This window comes from Typha latifolia, chromosome 6 (assembly GCF_019914945.1).
Source record: "Typha latifolia isolate L0001 chromosome 6, TyphaL0001v2, whole genome shotgun sequence".
In the NCBI taxonomy this organism is placed as follows: Eukaryota; Viridiplantae; Streptophyta; class Magnoliopsida; order Poales; family Typhaceae; genus Typha; species Typha latifolia.
In genome coordinates, this window is record NC_133091.1 from 13,616,165 (window position 1) to 13,636,789 (window position 20,625).

The window sequence follows — 20,625 nt, forward strand, 5'->3', positions numbered from 1 at the left end:
TCTTTGTTAAGAAGGTATCCTGTTGGTGTTGTGTGTCATCATCACTAGGAAAGATTTGAAACTGAATCTAAGTACACACTGCCTTTTAGGATTCTATCTGGTCGGGCTGTTTAAAGTATATGACTAAATATGTCTTTGATCATTGTGAGGACAAATTTTAGTAAACTTTGGCTTTGCTTATTACAGTCGCCAATTTTCCCAATCTAGCTTGAATTTGGCATCAAAGCTAACAAGTCAGAAGTCTGAAGCCAATTTACACCTTCTTTCCCCAAATGCGTAGAATTTAATTGATTTAAAATTCTAATTTTTCAAATCCATTATTTGGAATTATTAAATGATTTCAATAAATTTCAATAAATTTCAATAAATTTCAGTATATATAATGTTCTCTAAAAGAAAGTATATATAATGAAATAATATGATTTGAGGTCGGATTTAGATGAAATTTATTTGCCCTAGATCTCAAAACTAACCTTTATTTTATTACATTCTTATTCAAAACCAGGAGTAAAATAGAAAAGAGAACATGATGAAATAAATTCTCGCCTCATTCCAAACAATAACATCAAAAGCTTGAAACCTTTATAAGGCGTGCAAATAAAGAGGGGCAAGTACATTCCATGGGATTGCCAATCCATCTCTCAACTATAGTCCAATGTTTACTTCAACTGGACTTCGCAGATAACTAAAATGGAGACCGACAATATCTGAGGAAATTAAAAACTAACACCACCTGTATTATCTCATAACTTCAATTAACATAATTCACACCAATCCAAAGAATTGCCAACACAGAAAAGGAAGCTAAAAGAGAAAACATTCTGTCACAACAAAAACAGTATATGAAAGAATCATCCAAATGACACTACTGTATCTATAACAATAAAGTTCATGACAAGAATATTCATTTAGTGATGACTATTCAACATCCATATCAATTACCTAAAAGTTCACGACGGTCTAATCGGTACATAATCAATTTCTTTGAGCAAGACTACTTATTTTTTTCTCACAAACAGTATTGCCCAGCCAAGCCTAGGAGAATGATATTCCTTTTGTCGCATCATCAACAACAAAAATTCCAATCCAAAGCATGGGTACAATGATATTTGAACATTAATGCTTGGAGTCTGAAGCAGGCTGCTGAAGAGTCCTCCAGTTTCTCACATGAAGCAGAGTGTCTCGTAAATCACAATGCTCCTCTAGAAGGTAGACTTGAACATAAGCTGCAGGAAAAAGAAAATATTAAAGAGCATTCAGTTCCGTCTCTTAATCAAATACCATAGAACATAACTAGGATGAAACTCTAAAGAAGAAAATCATGAACATTTGTATGAGTCAGGTAATATCCTCCACAAGTATGTTTAAATTATATGAGAGAATAATACTCTAAAGAGTATATATATATACATATATAAATATGACAGCATTCAAGAATGGAGAATCTGCACCATGAAAGCCCATAAGGTAACAATAAGCCATTACATAAGCATCCATATCCAAAATTTTCTTATTGTGCAAATCAATCTACTTCATAGATCTGAAATTCCCAGAAAACAATTCTTGTAAACCACAGACAATAACATAGATCCTTAGTAAGATATTGCCATATTAAAATATGAGATCCAAGTAGCAAGTTGCATAATTGAGATTCCTGTCCATTGGATTTACTGCCCAGTATAGTAAATTCTCCATGTATAAATCATCTCATTTACCAACGGATATGAGACCATCAATAAGAAATATATATAAAACAATGAAGCCAACTGTACAATTTGAGAAATCCTGTTATGCCAAAGTAGAAAATTATGACTAACAAGCTTATTTGCATTCCTAGCATCAACTCTGAACATCATGTTCCTCATTCATATCAGTGCTGTTCGCAACACATGCTTCCAGATCTAGAATAGTCCTCGCCTCCCGGGAACAACAAACCTACAATATTTCATTATCAATTCCATCCATCCAACTCAAAACCAACAAGAGAAGAAATAGTGCCAGCTCCAGGTCACAATCAAGAAATGATATATTCAGCCAAGAAAAACTTGATCAAATACAAAGCAGCTAAAATATAATTGAAATAGGGATATTTATGGTGTGCCGAGAACATCAAACAATGCATACTCTCTAAAAAAAGGTTCAAAAGAAAAATTGAAAAGCAAAACGGAACTGCCATAATCTAAACTGGAGATAAAGAAAGCTTCATATTTAATAATAAATAATTTACATGCCTAACACTTATTCTTTTTCCAATTCTATAATGCGATCACAGATATATAAGATGGCTGTCAGTATCAAGAAACTAAACAAAAATAACTAAAAACAACAACCATGAAAGAGAGATTAAATGAAAAAAAAATTAAGTCATGAAAAGAGAAGATGCCCCTTGTAATGGCATTTTAAGTTCTACCAAAAGAAATATCAAACTTGAACTTGATCTGAATGTTTAAAATAGGAGAAGACATTTTACTCCCATCAACCCAGCATGACTAATATTTTGCTCTTATCCATCGATTCTACCTAAATAAGCAAATGGAAGAGCCGTCACATCAATATCATCATTTTCATGTGTAATAGACTGATAGTATGCATTACAGTATTAGAAGTCAGCCCCAGTGAGCAAGCATACATGATTTAGGCAGGTGAACAGAGCTCCATCTCAACTTCTCAAGTATCTTAAGAAAATACCAAAGTTTCAAGAAAATGTAAGGACATTGAATGCATAAGAGGGAGGGGAGCTAGTAAGAGAATCAAGAAAGACAAATTGACAAACTGGTAACTTTGAGGGTGTGTCCAACCACATATTATTAGCCGTAACAATACCAAGCTATGCAGTGAAGGAACTGCTGGAAAAAAAAACCCATAGTGATGACTGATGAACCCATCTCATGAGAATAAGCATAACAAGTAGGAGTGCCCAGTTTATGAGCTTAAACTTGGGAGAGATCTATAAATAAGTAAAATGTACTCTCAGCAGCTTCTTGTAAGTTGGGCAATATCCACTTTCTCCTACCTAATACTCAGATCAACTAATTAATTGCATCAAAGGAACCATTATTTCTAAAATACAATAACTGAGGAAACTTGCCAAACGCTTGGACAAGAAAAGTTAACCAAAAGCAGGCCAAGAACAATTTGCAATTTTGCATACACATTGATGAACTCTTTAACTGGAAATAAAAGGTGGCAATCCAACTGCTTCCACTAAATAAATTTCTAGCATCCAACGAAACTTGCAAAAAGAACACAACTCCCAACCGATCAATTAACACCATGTCAGCAATTTATTTTGATAGGAAACAGTAACCATACACAAATCTTCAAAGGTATTCACTAAAGAACAAAAAATTGTAATAGAAAGGATAGATATTTCCAATCCTCACCAAGTATCAGAAGATGACGAGCAACGAGAAGAGCAAAAACACAAGCCAGCAAGCGTAGGCGATTAGTCCACGATGCTCATCCCCACACGAAGCAAGCTCAACCAAAAGCCGAGTGCAAACCCTAGTAGACCACAGCACGAACACCGCCCCCAACCCAAAGATCCATACCCCTCCATGGGGCACAAATAACGACACCGCCGAGAAGATCACCATCGGAATCATACAATACCCAACCAAACTCAAACAACGATACAGATCCAAATTCCCGTTGCGCCCCGCAAGCATATTAAACACTACGTATAGAAAGAGCGAGGCGACGGTGACCCAGCCCAAGATGATCCCAAAATGAAATTTCCCGGCAAGGAGCTGGAAGAGACCAAAAGCCATGAGGGAGAGGAAAGGGCCGGAGAGATCAGCGTCTTCGTGGAGGTTAGGGTTAACGCGGAGGGGGTTGAGGATGGAGGCGGTCTTGCGCCAGATCTGACGCGTGTTGATGCCGAGCTCCTCGAGCAGAGGGGGCTCGTCCTCGAAGGAGGCGGCAGAGGAGGAGTAGATGGGACCGCCGGAAAAGAGAGGGGCGGCAGCGGAGGAGGAGGAGGCGGTGGTGGAGCCGATGTCGAAGGACATGAAGGGTAGGGCGGGGTTGGAAGGGCCGGGAGCGGAGGTAGAGGGGCGCGGCGGCTGGAACGGCGGCGCGGCAGCCGGAGATGGGCGGCGCTGGTGGGGGAGGGGTGGGGATCCGCCGGAGGTGGGGAAGACGACCGGAGGGACAGCGAATTCCTTCGACATGGCCGGCTGATCAAGCGAGATCGGGGAGGGAAACGTTAAGGTAAACACGGTGTAGATCGAGGAGGAGGATGAGGAGGCGAAGAGAAAGCGAAAGCAGTTCGTGCGAGGAATCACCGTATGGAGTTTCGAACTCCCCTTCCCTTATGGCTTAAGGTAACTGCCTACAGTAGCGTATCGGACGATGGCTAGGCCGGATCCGCATCCGACTTCTATCTGAGCCCCGAATGAGAGGTGAAAACGGATCGGATAGTTAAATTATATTCCGTATTTATATATATTTTTTCTTCTGATAGGTATATTAAATGGATACTAAACTTAACTATTATATTAGCTAAGTATAACTACGGAGATTAATTGGATATCTCATTACATGTATTTATTTTCTGAATATATAAGAATTTATAATGTAATTACTCAAATATATAAACAAAATCAAATATAAAGTTTGTTTAATATACAAGATATTATACTTCAATTTCTATATAGTATCAGTAATTCCAGTCTCTCAACAAATAATTTTTGTACTTTTCTTATGTTTGTTTAAAATGTTAAGTTTCTGATGTTTTTATGAGATAATTAAAATATTAGACTCTAATTTTTAGCTATCAAACTATCCTAATTTAGTGACATGATTTGTTTACAAATATTTTTAAAATCAGGTCACTTGGTTTGGTAATTAATTTTGAAAGGGATTAAAACTTGTGAATAGCACAGGCTGTAGAGAAGTCGTGCAGACCTGCATACGAACAGTTGGTCCACGCCTATAAATATAATGAACCCTCTTTAGGATGCATCCGGATTCCTATTCGTTTCTTCATCGCTCCGGTCTCGAACTCTACCGGTTCCCTTTCTCCCTTGGAGTTCCATCAATGGCGTCCGAGTTTGTGGAGATGGCTTCCCCTCTCCCCCAAACCCTAAAGGCCGTAACCCTAACCCACGTTCGCTACCACCGTGGCGATCCGCTCGGCCACTTCCTCGCCTGGGTCTCCCTCGTCCCCATCTTCATCTCCCTCGGCGGATTCATCTCCCACTTCCTCTTCCGCCGCGAGATCCAGGGTCTCTGCTTCGCCCTCGGCCTCATCCTCTCCCAGGCCTTGAACGAGCTCATCAAGTCCTCGGTCCAGCAATCGCGGCCCGACACGTGCGCCGCCCTCGAGGCCTGCGACTCCCATGGCTGGCCCTCGAGCCACTCCCAGTACATGTTCTTCTTCGCCACCTTCCTCACTCTCCTTGCCCTCAAGAAGTCGTCTCGAGGCCGCCTCTTCTTTTCCTCTATTACCTGGCCCTTCGCGATCTTGACCATGTACTCTAGGGTTTACCTCGGCTACCACAGCCTCGCGCAGGTCTCTTGATTCGTTGCTCGGTTTCTTAAATTAATGGTCTAATTGTGGATCTCGGAGCTTTAATTTGTAATGGTCGACGAGATATTTTAAATAGTTTTCTAATTTTAGGTATTTGCGGGAGCGGCGGTGGGCATCGTGTTTGGGGCGGTGTGGTACTGGATCACGAATGCGGTGTTGGTGCAATACTTCCCGGCGATCGAGGAGAGCGCGATCGGGAGGTTGTTGTATATTAAGGATACATCGCATATACCTAATGTGCTTAAGTTTGAGTATGATAATGCCAGGGCTGCGAGGAAGAAAGTGGCTACGGACTGAAGATGTAAGTTTTTTTCCTCTATCTCTCTCTCTTTTTTAGTTGTGTTGGTTTGGAATTTGAGATAGATTGCTGCATTTGTAGTGTGTTATTGTCAGGATTGGACTCTAGTATTTAAACCAAGTGGATGAGATAATCCTGTTCTTTGTCAGATACGATATTTGTGGTTAGATATTACTGGAAAAATCATCTGATTTATTTAAAAATTATGGCATAGCGTCGTCTAATGGTCTTTTAGACTTGTATTCTTTGTTGAATAGATGCATATTTTGTCTTGACAAAGCTTCTTCATTCTCTTTTAGGCCTCTTTGTTCTTACCTGAATTCCTTGCGATTGCTCACTTCCTCATTCTCCTCGCAATGTTGCTTCATGTTGTTCTGGTCATTTCTTACCCTATTTCTGCCAATTACATGTGACTATTACTTCATTATTCAATTCTCTTTAATTTCTTATTTAGTTATTTCATAATTGGAGTCTTGTATCCTCCTTAGATTGTTGACTTGTTGTCCATGGGTATATATCAAATGCAATAGAAGGAAGAGGATAGTAGGAAGAAAGAAAACACAGAGCGAAGGGCTTTATAGAAATTCTCCATGACCCCTTCATATTTTTGGATAACATAGTCTGCAATCGATTAGGGCGTAAGGTTCTGTTTGCAATATTTTTATCTTAATAATGGAATAAGGTTCTGTTTGCAATATCAGGGTCTTTCCTTTTCCTTCTGGATACCATCCACTTGAGTTTAGTGCTCCATATGATCTTTGCTATACATGTGCAATTCATTGTACAATTTCTATTGCTTCATCAGTTGATTTCACTTATTTTGGTGATCATACAAAATAAGTTGCATTGGTAAAATGGTTGGCGTACATAATTTTTGCATGATCATACAAAATGTGTGACTGTTGAATTCACTTCGAGATTTCTAAGTTAATAATCCCAAGAGTGAAATAAGATGAAATCATGCTTTTTCGCGGGCCATTTTAGAATTGACCCTATATTATTGTCATGGATAAACAAAAAAATGAAGTGAAATTCGACTCCTAATATTATATTATATTATTAATTAATCTAGAAACTTAAGCCGATAGTAAACAAACAACAATATGTAGACATTTATTGTACTTTCGAGACAATGTTGGCATAAAATTTCTAACTATACAAATGTAAGCTAGCTATTGTTCTTTGGAAGTAGTACTTCGTTGACCAACCTGTAAAAATTAACAAAAGAAGTTCCACCAGGTTGTGTTGTCCTTATTGCACTCCTTCCACTCCATTGCTGTCATCTTCATCTCATTCCCTTTCTCCCTGTCCATCACCTCTCTTATCAACTCCTGAGCCTCATCCTCCTCACATTATTGTTGAATTTCCATCTCTACGCCCCACTTATTGCATGCACACTTGCAGTTAGTTTGCTGATGAATGGCCAGCACAACATAGACACATCATCGCAAATGCTCCCTATCATCAAATTCCACCAATAGTGTGTCAAGAACACTCTAATTGCCGGGTGACACAAGGCTTCCTTTTGTGGACACCAACTCATAAGTAGACACTTTCCTTTTATGGATGCGATAATATCAAAAGGTAAATATCTTATTCTCTACACTACTCCTAGACTACGGAAGTCTCACTTGCCTTACATCGCTTCATAATACAACTGCAATTGCGCCACGTAATCATCATCGCATGGTATGGAGTCAACATTCCTTACAATAATTAATAAAATAGTCTTGAGGTTTGCTATAGGCGGGTATGTCCATCTAAGAAATTTTTATATTTAATAAATAGGTAAATCTGGCAAAGCTATACCAAGACTTGGCGCGTTATTAAAAGTAATTAAAATAATTTACCTCAAATTATTACTCCACTAATTATTATCAATTTGAAGTAAAACAACATTTAATTAATCTGCTTCATTAAATAAAACAATATGCTTAATACAATTTTCCTACACTAATCTATATTAATTCTCCGATATGAGCAATTAATACACATACATTCATACCACTGACTCATTTGTTAAAAAATTAATTTAACGAAAATTATAGTCGAGCACGCTAAACTCTAATTATAGTTTCCTTATTATGAGCAATTAGTAATGACATTCTAAGACCACAATCTATATGATTAAAAATTAATTTACAACAATTATTATAACTAACAATTTGTCATCTAAAAATGATTAATTAAGGCTCAAATTTGACATGATTAGCTAAATAAAATGTTAAAATATATTAAAATAAATTAAAAAACAATTAATCTATTTGGACGAGGCAATCACAAACAATTAATCTATTAAAATAAATTTAAATAAACAATTAATCTGCCGACCATCCTGGCCACCGAAAATTCCGAACAACCCCATCAGCACCCTCTCTTCGACAAGCAGAAGCTAGTCAAGAGGGAAACAACTAGGGGCGGCCGACGACAAGAGCCACCCTCTCCAAGGCTGGCGGCCAAGGTGAGGGGCCGCCTAGGAGCTCAGGCCATGAGGGCCCAAATGCTGGCACTTCAAAGGAACTTCTCACAAAGAGAAAGCTAACCTATCTGTCGGGTAGCGAAGTCAGCGGCGACGGTGGTCGAAAAACAACCCACAAAGCCGTTAACTAGAAGCCTTGAGGTGCGGTTTCACAAAGGGGCAAGGAGAGCCTAATAAGGGCAGTAACCGGGAGAGTTTCATGAGGTGTGAAGCTCCCTGGACCGGCATGACGGCGATCAAGGTTGCTGGCCGGTCAAACCACTGACGAGGACTAAAGGAAGAGAAAAAAAAAGGAAAACGCGATCTAGCTCATTTTAACTGAAATTAACTACAAGAGGGGATGCAGCACTTACCAATGGATTGATTGGCATCATCGGTAAGCTCAAAATTATTATTTATTTATATATTTTTTGTATAATTCATAACTATAAGATCTTAATCCAATTACTCATACATATTCGTAATAGAGGACTTAAATTAGGTTCTTCTCGTTTCAGACTTGAATGAGTTCATTGAAAGCTCGAATTGATCATGACTTGTTTAAGGCAAGCTTGAATGAGCTCATTTACGGCTCGAGCTTGAAATAGACTTGGCTCGGGTCAGCTTGTAATCTTGTTTGTAGATAAGTCAATCGTGAACTATATTTTAGGTTTATTTTGAGTCAAGCCTGAGCAGAAGTAGGGTCACTCAAGCTTGGGTCATTTACACCCCCTAATGGAAGGGAAAACTTTCTTGGACCGTTAGAAGAGAACAATAGTTTATGTTGCCAAATTTTAATAAAATAAGAAATAATATATTTTGTGATTTCTGATTTATGACTTGTGAGATAAGTACAGCTGAAAGATGTGGTGAGTAATAGCATACGTGAGGTGAATCATAAAATGTTTATTCAAATTATTGTGCTTGCATAGCCAGTAGAAAAAGCTATATTGTCTTGGTTTGAATCATTGTTTGACATACATCCCATTCTCATTGTTGCATTTGTCAACCTTCAAGCCTTTTTCATAATACAACAAAGCAACTAGTACTAGATACTTTTGTTGTTAGTTTTTGTCACCCATAACACGGCTCTCCCACTGGAGTTACCTTAGCCCCGGCTACTGGACTCTAGCCATCTAGGGTGCAGCAGAACTTGCGTCCACTCCACTAACACACCACTTCACTGGTTCAAAAACGAACTACACTATACTTCCAGTGGGCTATTTACATGGTTGGAGTAGGACTACCAACTACTTGGCTTTGAAGTACAGGGCTTCTAGTGCTAGATATGTGTTGAGTTTTTACTATTTTATGTCTGCTCCTAATTTTTTTACACGTCTAATTTATTTCGAAAATTAAATACAAGACTATGTGTGTTTGAAAACCACTAACCTAGTCAACGACTTCTAAATATAAGTCACTGACTAGGTCGACAACTTATATAGAAACATTAAATCTTCTAAAAAATTTGCCTAAGTTTTAAGAAAAAATTTCTATTTAAATTATTTTCCAATTCAGCGACTTCTAAATATAAGTTGTTGATTAGTTTAGTGACCTATATAGAAAAAAATTTCCTTAGACTTGCCAATTCTTTTAGAAAATTAAAAATTTCTATATAAGTCGTCAATTCAGTCAATGACTTATATTTAGAAATCGCTAACTAGGTCAGCAGTTTCCAAACACATTTAGTCTCGTATTTAAATTAGTGTACTAAACTCATAAAATAAATTTTTGGAAAGGCTAGTTTGGTCAGAGACTCGATATATGTTAGCTCTTTCGATTGTCGTTTATTTTAACACCTGCCTTCTTCATGTTGTTGCTTTGACGGTGGTCTTTTCCGATTGTGATCGTGCCCACTTGCTTTTACTGTATTGCTCTATTGCTTCACACCGATCTTGTTAATTGTTATATCCATCCTTCCTGGTCTTATGTTGGTGAATTTGTCTAGGTACACATTGATGTTGCCTATCAAAATTTATTTTTTGAAATATGAGGAAAGAATTTTAAATAATAGTGATGTTTTAGTAACATATTTTTGAAACTTTAATCCTTAAGACGTAATAAGTGATTCTAGATCAAGCAGAGGTTTGAATGACTGAAGAGAGCACATCTCTTAACCTATTTTGCTAGTAGCTCTAAGTAATTACAAGTGGTTTATCATCCTTGTCCACATTTAAGTGATTGACTGACTTCCTGCTTAAGTGTTCTGCAAGGATTGTGTCACTTTTTCATCCTATGAAGTTTGATTCTTCTTACCTAACTTGGATGCAGATCCTGCTTGTTGATGAATGTTTTTCCATGATAAAGAATGTGAGATATAAAATGTCATCAGTCAAAGCATCATACTATAAGATAGTGAGACATGCGAATGATTATATCATCGAAGGCATGCGAAGGAGAGAGTTTATCTCTTGCTATTCCAATTCTTGTGTCGTGAATAGTTCAAAAGTGCTTTGATTACCTCATTTACAGAAAATTTGTGGAACGTATAAAATTCGAAACATTACTTCATTATTCATGACAATCTAATCCTCTTAAAAAGGGTTAATTATGTTTTGTTGTTTTTATTGATTTTTCCTTTGAAATATTTCATACCACATCTTAAATTTGCAATAGAGGAATTGAGTTTTCTGCTCCAGAAAATGTAAAACAATTGTCTTAGTATTGCCTCTGGCGTGCTCCGCCGATTTTGCTCTATTGTGGGATACTACTGAGATTGAAGGCTGACCCAAAAAGTTTCTACTATCAGAAGTTTTAAGATTCAAAAATCTGCTGACAAGTTTGACGTGAAGTATTAAATGGGTCTCTGGTTTTGAGGGGCAATGAATGAATGGGTCTCTGGTTTAGTAATCATTCTGTGAAGTTTTACGTCTCTGACGTGCTGCTGTCTGATATCATGACCTTGCAGACCAGTTTTTATGTATTCTACTGTAATCTTATGCGTACCAAGAGTGGTGGTTCAGTATATACTTGTGGGTTCCAATTTGCAGACCAGCTTCTCTGTATAATTTTTGGAAGTTAGAAACTGCAAATTTTGGTCGTACATTTTCAAGGGTGATCTATGCAGTGCCAGATGAACTTTGTTTCTTGAAGAAGACTCCTTGTGGGGCATAAATTCTTGGATACAGGATTCTAGGTTATACTATTTACAGAGACCGGATGATCAGTTTTGACTAGTGAATTTACTGGCAGTCGAAACATGAGCAGCATTCCGTTGTCGCGGTGTGAAATTCACTTACACCTTTCATTTGTGTAAACAGTAATTCCTATATTTCCTGTACATGCACTGTGATACGACTGTATTAGAAACCAATATAGGAACATGGTAAAGCCAGAGAATGATTACACAAACGCTTAAGATATTGCATTCCGAGGACGCCGACTGAGAGCACTATTATATAGTTTAAGATCGCTGGGCAAGGTGGACGCTCTAGAGCACTTTCGTCTCTACATTGATAAATAAAGTAAAGGGAAAAGAAAGAATATTCATTTTCCACTTAAGGGTGTGACCGAACTGAAACACCCCCTTTCACCATAAATTAAGAACACACGCACACTCATCACACATTGAAATAACAGAAGAATTTGCCGCATCCGTTCTTATGTTTGTAAATGTATATATGAGATCACAACCTTTGCATGTAGAAGTAGCAAAATATGTTGCCTTTATCAGTCCTTGACTGAGCCAACTTGAATACTAACTGCATCGATGCTGCTACTTCCAACTATACTTTGTTTCCTTTCTGCCTGTAGTGAGCGACACAAGGACTCAAGTTTCTCCTTTTGGTTCTTCACTTTCTCAAGTTGCATCTTCATAAGTTCACGCTACGATGAAATGAGAATTAATTCATGTCAGTATCGAGCTATAGGTGCTTGTGCTGCTTCCAGAATATGCAAGGAACCTTGCCTTAGCAAGTAAAGAAAGAAAAACATCAAAATGGCATTCATCAGTCTCCTCCAACCCCAATGTCAAGATTATTTTGGATCATGGTTTGAGGTAAATAGGAAACTCCAAAACTAGGGTGTGAACTTGAAACTCTCGGACCCCCTTGGAGGTTCAAAAGAAGAAAATAAATCATAGAATTATAAGCCTAAGGACTTTACAATATAATATATGAGAGTTTATACTATTCGTGTTAATCTTGCCTATTGGCTGCTTCAAATTCCTTTCAATTTATTAGATAAAGATTAAGTATCTATCATAATTGACATTTAAATTACTATGGAATCTTAAAGATACTTACCTTGCAAAGGATGAAATTTCACCACCTAGTTTCAGAAAACTAACTTTGCATATGCATATGAGCTTACCTCCTCGATGAGCTTCACAAGCGCAATATCTGAATTCTCACATTTGCTCTTCAAGAATTCATTCTCTTTTTTAAGTTCCTTTATCAACTTTGTCATCTGATTAAAGTTCCAAAAAACAAATTAACATAGTAATGCTTCGTATACTAGAAGGTATAAGGAACATAGACAAAATTTTATCCTCATAAAGGCTAGGAGCTATTAAATATCTAATTGAAATCACAACCTAAATTTACGTACCTTTTCCATCTCATGCTTAAATGTTTCGAAGACCTCGTTACTTTTGGACAGCGCCTCCTGAAGAGACAGAATTAGTTCAGAGAGCTATTCAGGATTTGTTATGCACAAAATGAAACCAAATTATCTATAAGCCACTGAGAAATATTGGCATAATCTACTGGTCAAGATACACAACTAGTAATCATGTTGATGTCTCCTTTAGGAATATAGTTCTCTTAAACCACTCAACCAATCAAGAAGGCTCCTATTATGTAATACTCCTGGGTACTTCTACCATGTAGATAAAATGTGAGAACAATAACCACAAAGATCCATAGAATACTAATGGAATGACTAAATGCTTGACTTTGAGTTCATTGAGTTGTTCAATCAGGTTTCTAGGTACAATTGGATGATTGTATTAATCAGATGAACCAAGAGCTTTCTCCTGGATTACCCTCACAAGAAACTGTTTTGTTGTCTATATAACTCTATGATAATTAATGACTTGAGCAGAAGAGAAAGCTCAGGTCCACACACGCAAATTTTTATGTATTAGAACATTAAATTGGTCGAGTATAGCTAGAGATTAGAGATGGAGCTAGTAGAGACTCTTTGCTCATTATTCCAGAACTAGCCAAAAGTTTCATATGCTATGAAATCATCAAATTTCAATGAGCTATTTCATGAGGACATCACTATTTGATATGTTTACTCTCGTAGGCGCAAGAGAGCTGAACCCATGACTCTCTAACTTAACGAGAGTTTTGACAAACATTGTAGAGCTATTTTCGTTATTTTTGCTTATTATGCTATTTTCATCTCTTATTAGAGCGTCACGGTTAGTTTGATCTTTTGCTTTACTTTAATGGTTTGTAATCCTCTCTTTTTAATGAATGAATATTTTGAAAGATTCGATACACTAAGTGTTCTGTTTGTGGATTCCAATAGCCTAGTTGATGGATTCCCCGAGTTTGGTACTTTTGCCATGTTTCTTCTCAAATCTGCGATCAAGGAGTTTATCCTGCATCAGATATGCTAAGTCTCATCCCAAGGCATCTCTTGATAAGATATTAGAACGAATTGGTTCTTAAATTCAAAAATCTTTTGGCAAGCTAATAAAACAATATCATCTAATATCTAGAGAAAATGTAAAAGCAACTAGAACTTAAGCACATTGGGGAACCAATATTCGAGAGCCACTCGAATATCAAATATGACGGAGAACATTAGAAAGAAATTCATACCAATAAAAAAAAAGTTAAAATGCAAGGTGTAAATCATGATGAACACATAAAGCATGTGCAAAATGAGGAAAACGTTAAAGCACCTGAAATTGCTGAAATTTTTCTCCATCAGCAACTAGCTGTAATCGTAAGCTCTTCTCAGTGGCCATAAGTTGTGAAATCTGTTCAGCATACAATTGCATCTGGGTTTGTTCCTGAGTTGACCTCTCTTGATGTTGTTGAAGCTTGAGATCAGCAAGTTCAAGTTCCAGCATCTTCTGCTTTAACTACATACCATAAATGGAGAGAAATAAATATCTGATGATATTGATTCAGCAAGAGGAAAATTAAACCAATGCAACTTTGGATGATACTTCAGCAAGATGGAAAATTGTACCTTTTGGGAAAACTGCTGTTCAGCGAGAGTATACTGATCAGCAAGGTGCTTTAACTTGTCTCTCAGCCTACAAGATGATCCGCCATAAGTTTACCGCAACACAATTAAAAACATTATTTCTTTTTTGCATTAGTTCGGATAGAAGAAATGCTCTATGTAGATACCTTTGAAATTTTTTGGATCATACTTTGATCTGCAATTATGATAAAGAATTATAGGTAGTTGCATTTAGAATGGATTTAGGAGTAGGATTGCTCGTCCATGTGGTCTACCATTTCAGCATGGACTGTGCCAGAAAATGGGATGCAGGAATATGAAACCTTGGTATTGGGAAGTGATTAAAACAAGCAGTAATAAGGCCACTACTGCCACTTTCCTATCTATAGAGAAAGTCTCCCTATAAAAACAACTATCTCAGAAAGTTTGAGAATACCCAAGTTGCCTAATGCAATTGCTCCAGAATATCCAAGAAAGAAGAACATATTCAACACAAGATGCCTAATGTGGACAACACTAAAGAATGGATTGGGGTCCATCAATAATAAACTCAGAGGCATCAAGCTGAGGTGACTTGGTACGAAAAAAAATCAAAAATTTATCTGCCCAATTTATATCACATCTTCTTCCGCATATAATTAGATGACTACTTTACTAAACATGTGATGTTGAAAATCAAGTCAAAGTTTCCTAAACAAGATTCATATATGTCACCTCATGGCAGTGCCAGTTTATCAATATTTCCTTTGTGACAGACTACTTCATACTTTATCTAAAGAGTAGATCTGCACACCTATTGCAAATCCCCACTATACCACATTTCACCATATCAAGCAGAAGCAACCTCCATTGTCCATATATTTATAAATAACTTTCAGGAGATGATAATCACTAGTTGTTCACAGATTCAAACACTAGCAAGTAGCAAGATTAATCAACTCAAATCAAGTGTAATCATGAAATTATCCCTGTAGTCAAATTTTATAAGAAATATCTTACATTTCATTCTCCCTTAATTGGGAAAGACATTCATTTTTCTGCTCCTCAAGTTTACTGCTTACATCCTACAACACAACAAAAAAATTACCTGTGGCGTATCAGCTTGTACACGAAGAAATAGAGTCCCAAATAAACCTAGAAAGATGCTCTAATGAAAAGAAAATGATATGAAACCTTATATGTGTGTTTTAAGGCCCACAGCAAGCAGAAATGCATTTCATAAAGCAAATGATACGAAAATATATAACGTAATACAGTATGATACACAAGTAGGAGATAAGGATGTTTTTTTGACTAAATCAAACTCACTATATAATGAATCAGTACAATAACATAACTGAAAAATTAGATGAGCTCATATTTAGTGTGAAAGTGGCAGATAAATTAACAAGATTGTCACTGAAGATAATAATAATAATAGAAGAAAGTGATGGGAGCAGCTGCCAATTTAGGTCTGACAGCAAAACATTTTGAAGAAAGTTGAGTGAGATGCTTATGGATCAGTAACATAACAGGACTACAGGAGTATGTAACATTCACCTTGCTAACCTCATGATCGCTACGAGTCCAAATGCGAAGACAGAACTGAATTCCGACTCACACAGAGAAAGTTAGGATTATCGCGGATCTCCAATATTAAGAGTAAACTAGAGATCCAACGGTTGGATGATAAAGTACTTTTAAAATTAAAATAGATTCGTAATGGAGAATGAACCTATCAACGGATCGAGGAAAGAGGAGGCCAAAGAGGCGCAGTGATGGTCGGCCTAGGGTTGTGGTAAGGTGGTGGAGAGGACAACAGTAGAAGTCATGGTACTCGGTAGGAAAGGAATAAATAAGAAGTAGGACTGTTTCTTAGGGTCAAGGTGGTGCGGCCAAACAAGAAGGTATGGAGCAGTGGTCTACATAGGTGTTGGCTAGGACTTCCACGGCTAGGAGGTAATCGAATAAGGAGGAATGAGACGAACTTGCAAAAACAATTTAATAATCCAAGATGATTAACCAGGTGCACACCACATATATTTATAGGTGGCTTCCTGGCTTGACTAGACTTGGTAATAGGACCGGACAGGCGCAAGTCCTACTGCCCAACATAAGCTTAAACTCATAAAGAAATCTGCCGAACAGCCTTGAGGGCATACGGACAGCCTTGAGGGCGTTCAAATGCCTAATTAATATTCTGGCTCTCAGGTGTATGCATTCAAAATGCCTATTTAATCTTCCGGCTCTCGGATAAATGCGTTTAAATGGCCTTGAGAGCGTCCGAACACCTCATTCCGAGACTTGCTCCTTTGACTGACTGGAACCTTTATTTCTTCTACAAACAAACCATTAGCTAACTATTACAGCGTACTCGAGAACCTACATTCTTAAACGATAGACATGGACCATATGGTTTGAAAGGAACATCAATGTTTTTCATAAATGAAAGAACTGTAGGACTCGAATTAATATTCCAAATAAATCAAGTCATACCGTGTAATATGATGAAACTAGAATAGATTATCAGACTATCAGTTTACAATCATTACCATTTAGTGTAGCCATACCTTTATTGCATTATTGAATTTTGTGGATAACTCTAGCCTCATATTCTGCCCCTCTGTTGATACCCTTTGGCATTCATCCTGCGTTAATGCATATTAAGCACATAGCATGAGAAGGAAGATAACATTGACAGCAGAAGTTCATTTCACATTTTTTTTAGTTGGAGTACCATAAGCACTTTGTTTTGTCGTTGCAGCTCTCTGCATAATGACTCAAGTCTTTCTCGAACTGCCACCGCTATAAGATGCACACACACACAAAAAAAAAAATATAAGAAATTAGATGTGGCAGAGGAAATACAGGATTCTCTTGTTAAGTAGGGGATGTCAAAGTTCAAATAATACAATTTGCAGGAAATGTAAAGCATGTGAAGGAAAGCGGAGTCAGATAAGGGAAAGGAAGCAACATAGGATCAGCAAGCATTTTTGGCCTCATAGTCAACACTTTATCACATGTAGTCACTCGCATTATCTGTACTTTATGTTAGCCAGTTAGTGAGCTCAGCTGGAAGAGATTATAGTCATCATTCCTCCTTTGTTCCACAACTTAATATGTTACATATGCCATGATAACTGAAAGCATCATTCTGAGGTGTATACAGGCCTAACTGTATCAGAATCTTGTCCATGAAATGGGGTCCTATACCTAATTTATAATATTTTGATATCCCCCAACCTCTGTTTTAAAATTCACCAATACTTATCAAACGATTGAGTACATGAATCATTCTTTAGGTCAGGGTATGATAGGCTATTCCAAGTAGAATATGTTATCCTAGCACAGAATGCCTATTTCTGTTTGTTCATTAATTTTTACAACTTAGAACCCCCATACTCAGGAAACATAAAATAGAAAATTCACATCGATAAAGAAAAGGAGCAATCTGCTGGCTTAAGCTATCACAAATAGATGTGTTGAGTGGTGTAGCCTTTGCCAACTCCTTTCCTATTTCATAGAAAAGGAGTTTTGTCAGAACAAACTTTATTCAATCCCTTATGCTCCAACACCAAACAGCCTCACATAAACCACTAGAATTTATCACTTGTGAAGTGTCACATATTTATGGAGCTTAATTGGTAATAACAAAAACAAAGATGCATTAATAGAAGAAATAAAGATGCGGTAAATTGTGACAATCATTACGAAGTGCAAGGCATGTAAACTGCTATATTCCAAATCAATGAATTAGACAATACAAGACATTATCGTTGACCATGCAAACTGTGAACACATTATGCTCCAGCAAATGATGCATTTTATATTTAAAATTTATAGTTACACGTCCTTGAAGATTTATTATTGTCGCTAACACACCATGGTTGGAATAAGTGTTTGGAGCTCCATTTAGTGTTGGGTTATGTTAGAATTCATAGGAATCTATTAATTAAATCGCAATAAATTTGTACAGTTGAAACTTGCCTGCATCCCTTTCTGCAATTACTTTTTGATACTTCAAAGTAAATTCCAATATCTCTTTTTCTGACTTTGTGCTGCGCTTCACGACTTTACGCTTCGGTTCACTACTTTCCTAGTAGATCATCAAGTAGGAAATGATATTAAACTATAATAAAGTGCTGAAAATCATGCATACCAACCAAAAGCAAGATACCACAGTTTTCTTTCTGGACTCTACAAGTTGAGAACAAAATAAGTTTTCCGCAAGAATAGTTGTATACCTGTATCCAACCGGAAAAAGGAAAAAATAAAGAACCTAAAGGGAGAAGGAAATTGCTACATATGAAAAAGGGTTAAATATAGTTCACCCTCCTTACATTGGCATAAAATCATTCTGCCCTCCTATATTTATTTTATATCACTTAACTCCTTGTACTTATAACTAACGTAAAACTAATGACATCATTAACAAAATATTTAAAATTACCGAAATACTATTATGTTTTTAGACAATAATCTAGGGAGAAAGGTTTTTGTTCAAACAACACCCTTTCCTTTTTTACACTTGATAAGAGGTGAGTTTCAACTTATTTCTTAATTTATATCTGACGATAGAGTGGTATTTGAGTCCATAAAAGTTAATAAGAGTATATCACCATTTTCCTACTGTCAAAGGCGTTGATATGGTTAATTCAGACAGAAACTCAAAACAATTTTACTTTAAATGATACAAAAACAAGTATATGATAGAAAAGTAATTTTATGCCAAAGTAGATGGAAGCAAAATACATTTAATCCTATGAAAAAAAAAATCATAAATACTAGCCTGAATAAGAATAAGTAACTCATTAATACAAAATATAACTTCACAAGCATACCATCAAGGGAAGCAATATCAAAGCATGAATAGATCGCAAAGAGGAATACAGATCCTATGTGGATGCGATAACAATCCAGTGTAGAACAAAGTTGAACAAATTCCTTCCTATACGTATGCGATATTATATGATTATTTTAATTACGTCAAGGGTTAAGAGACTCGATGACTACCGTTTGATTTTTCAAATATTCAGCATGTTCTACTGTAGGCCTTTCCGGTAGCTTGCCAGTTTGCGACTCCAAGCACCCTTTAGTCTCTGCAACAGCCACAAGAAAGAAAATCAAGCTGGATGTTTACTGCACATTTCTGTATAAAATCAGATTATCTGTGTTCCAGTAAATTCTTAAGCACTCAAACCTCAAGAAAACTTCCTCAGCATTCGTCATCAGGAAAAGTAATCTGAACAAAGAAGAAAAAGGCTACATATGGTCTATGTAATGATCTTAAACCTAGTAATTATATGGCTCGTACCAGAGATTGGGACCTTTGCAAGAGAAATCTGAACCCATAAACATAATTCACAATCTTCCTTTCCACTCGAAACATTCTCTAACCTTTGGTGCAAACAATCAAACAGTTATAGAGCAAAGATGAAAAAGATCATCACCTCCGGAAATCCCACCGCCTTGTGTCGAGATCGCATCCTTTGCTTCCTCTCTACGGTCGGCGCCCGGTTCCGTCACCAAGATCGTCTCCTCCGCCGAACCCCCACCGCCCTTTTTCTCCCGCAGCGGATCCGCAGAGGTACTCAGCTTTTCTAAACCGACCGCGATAGATTCAGAGTCTAGGGTTTCGGTAGTTCCTCCATTGCTTTCCGGCTCGCCGCCGCGGCGATCTAGATCAAGATCGACATCGAGAAGCGAGCCCTTATAGTCGTCAGGAGATGGCAGCGGCTCCGCCGTCGTCGACAGCTCGGCAGAGCTCTCCACGAAGCCATCGGGTAGAGAGTGCGCCTCGGGGAGCCGGTTTGCCTGTGAGGTTTCCATAGGAACTTAGCAGAGAAGAGAACGAGGAGAGGGAGGAGAAGGCCGAGAGAGACGAGTACAGTAGTGGCGGTCGTTAAAAATGGGTCTAGACTCCGTGGTGAGTTGTGACGGCAAGAGCGGGCGTTTCCTTCCAAATTGGGCCCTTGAAAGGCCCAATTAATTAAACTAATTTGATAGTTAAAGAGATTTACTCTTCTTCTTTTTTTTACAATCAAATATTAAAGAAAATGTGAATACTTCCTTTCACTCACCTTTTAGCAAAATCGACACATTTAATAATCATAGCAAACTTCCGATATGGCAAATTTACTTAAATAGAGCATATTAGCAATGTAAGAATCAAAACAAAAGAGGAGCGTAGCTAATATTGAGTTAATATTT

General features: G+C 37.3%; 3 protein-coding genes across 4 annotated transcripts; 1 reads left to right on the top strand and 2 right to left on the bottom strand.

Annotated features, from left to right (window-relative positions):
- Window positions 1-843: 843 nt before the first annotated feature.
- LOC140791303 (uncharacterized) lies at window positions 844-4,304 on the bottom strand. Of its 2 annotated transcripts, XR_012109556.1 has the most exons (3): window positions 3,384-4,301; window positions 1,818-1,935; window positions 844-1,226 (listed from the first exon to the last, which is right to left on the bottom strand). XR_012109556.1 is itself a non-coding variant. In XM_073141813.1 (2 exons), exon 1 carries the CDS (start codon window positions 4,170-4,172, stop codon window positions 3,390-3,392), a length of 783 nt encoding a protein of 260 aa, XP_072997914.1. In that variant the 5' UTR covers window positions 4,173-4,304; the 3' UTR covers window positions 844-1,226; window positions 3,384-3,389. The 2 variants fall into 2 exon arrangements, 1 of the variants encoding a protein (XP_072997914.1); XM_073141813.1 differs by lacking the exon at window positions 1,818-1,935 and having other exon boundaries at window positions 3,384-4,304.
- A 596-nt stretch (window positions 4,305-4,900) lies between these two features.
- Window positions 4,901-10,840, top strand: LOC140790264 (lipid phosphate phosphatase gamma). Its single transcript, XM_073140251.1, has 3 exons — window positions 4,901-5,515; window positions 5,624-5,834; window positions 10,561-10,840. The coding sequence occupies exons 1-2, from the start codon at window positions 4,961-4,963 to the stop codon at window positions 5,828-5,830; spliced, it is 762 nt and encodes a 253-aa protein (XP_072996352.1). The 5' UTR covers window positions 4,901-4,960; the 3' UTR covers window positions 5,831-5,834; window positions 10,561-10,840.
- Window positions 10,841-11,778: 938 nt separating this feature from the next.
- LOC140790263 (uncharacterized) lies at window positions 11,779-20,406 on the bottom strand. The gene is made up of 11 exons (XM_073140250.1): window positions 19,866-20,406; window positions 19,429-19,514; window positions 18,403-18,511; window positions 17,153-17,220; window positions 16,986-17,063; window positions 15,436-15,500; window positions 14,440-14,506; window positions 14,147-14,329; window positions 12,838-12,894; window positions 12,601-12,696; window positions 11,779-12,114 (listed from the first exon to the last, which is right to left on the bottom strand). Exons 1-11 carry the CDS (start codon window positions 20,242-20,244, stop codon window positions 11,959-11,961), a joined length of 1,344 nt encoding a protein of 447 aa, XP_072996351.1. The 5' UTR covers window positions 20,245-20,406; the 3' UTR covers window positions 11,779-11,958.
- Window positions 20,407-20,625: the final 219 nt, after the last annotated feature.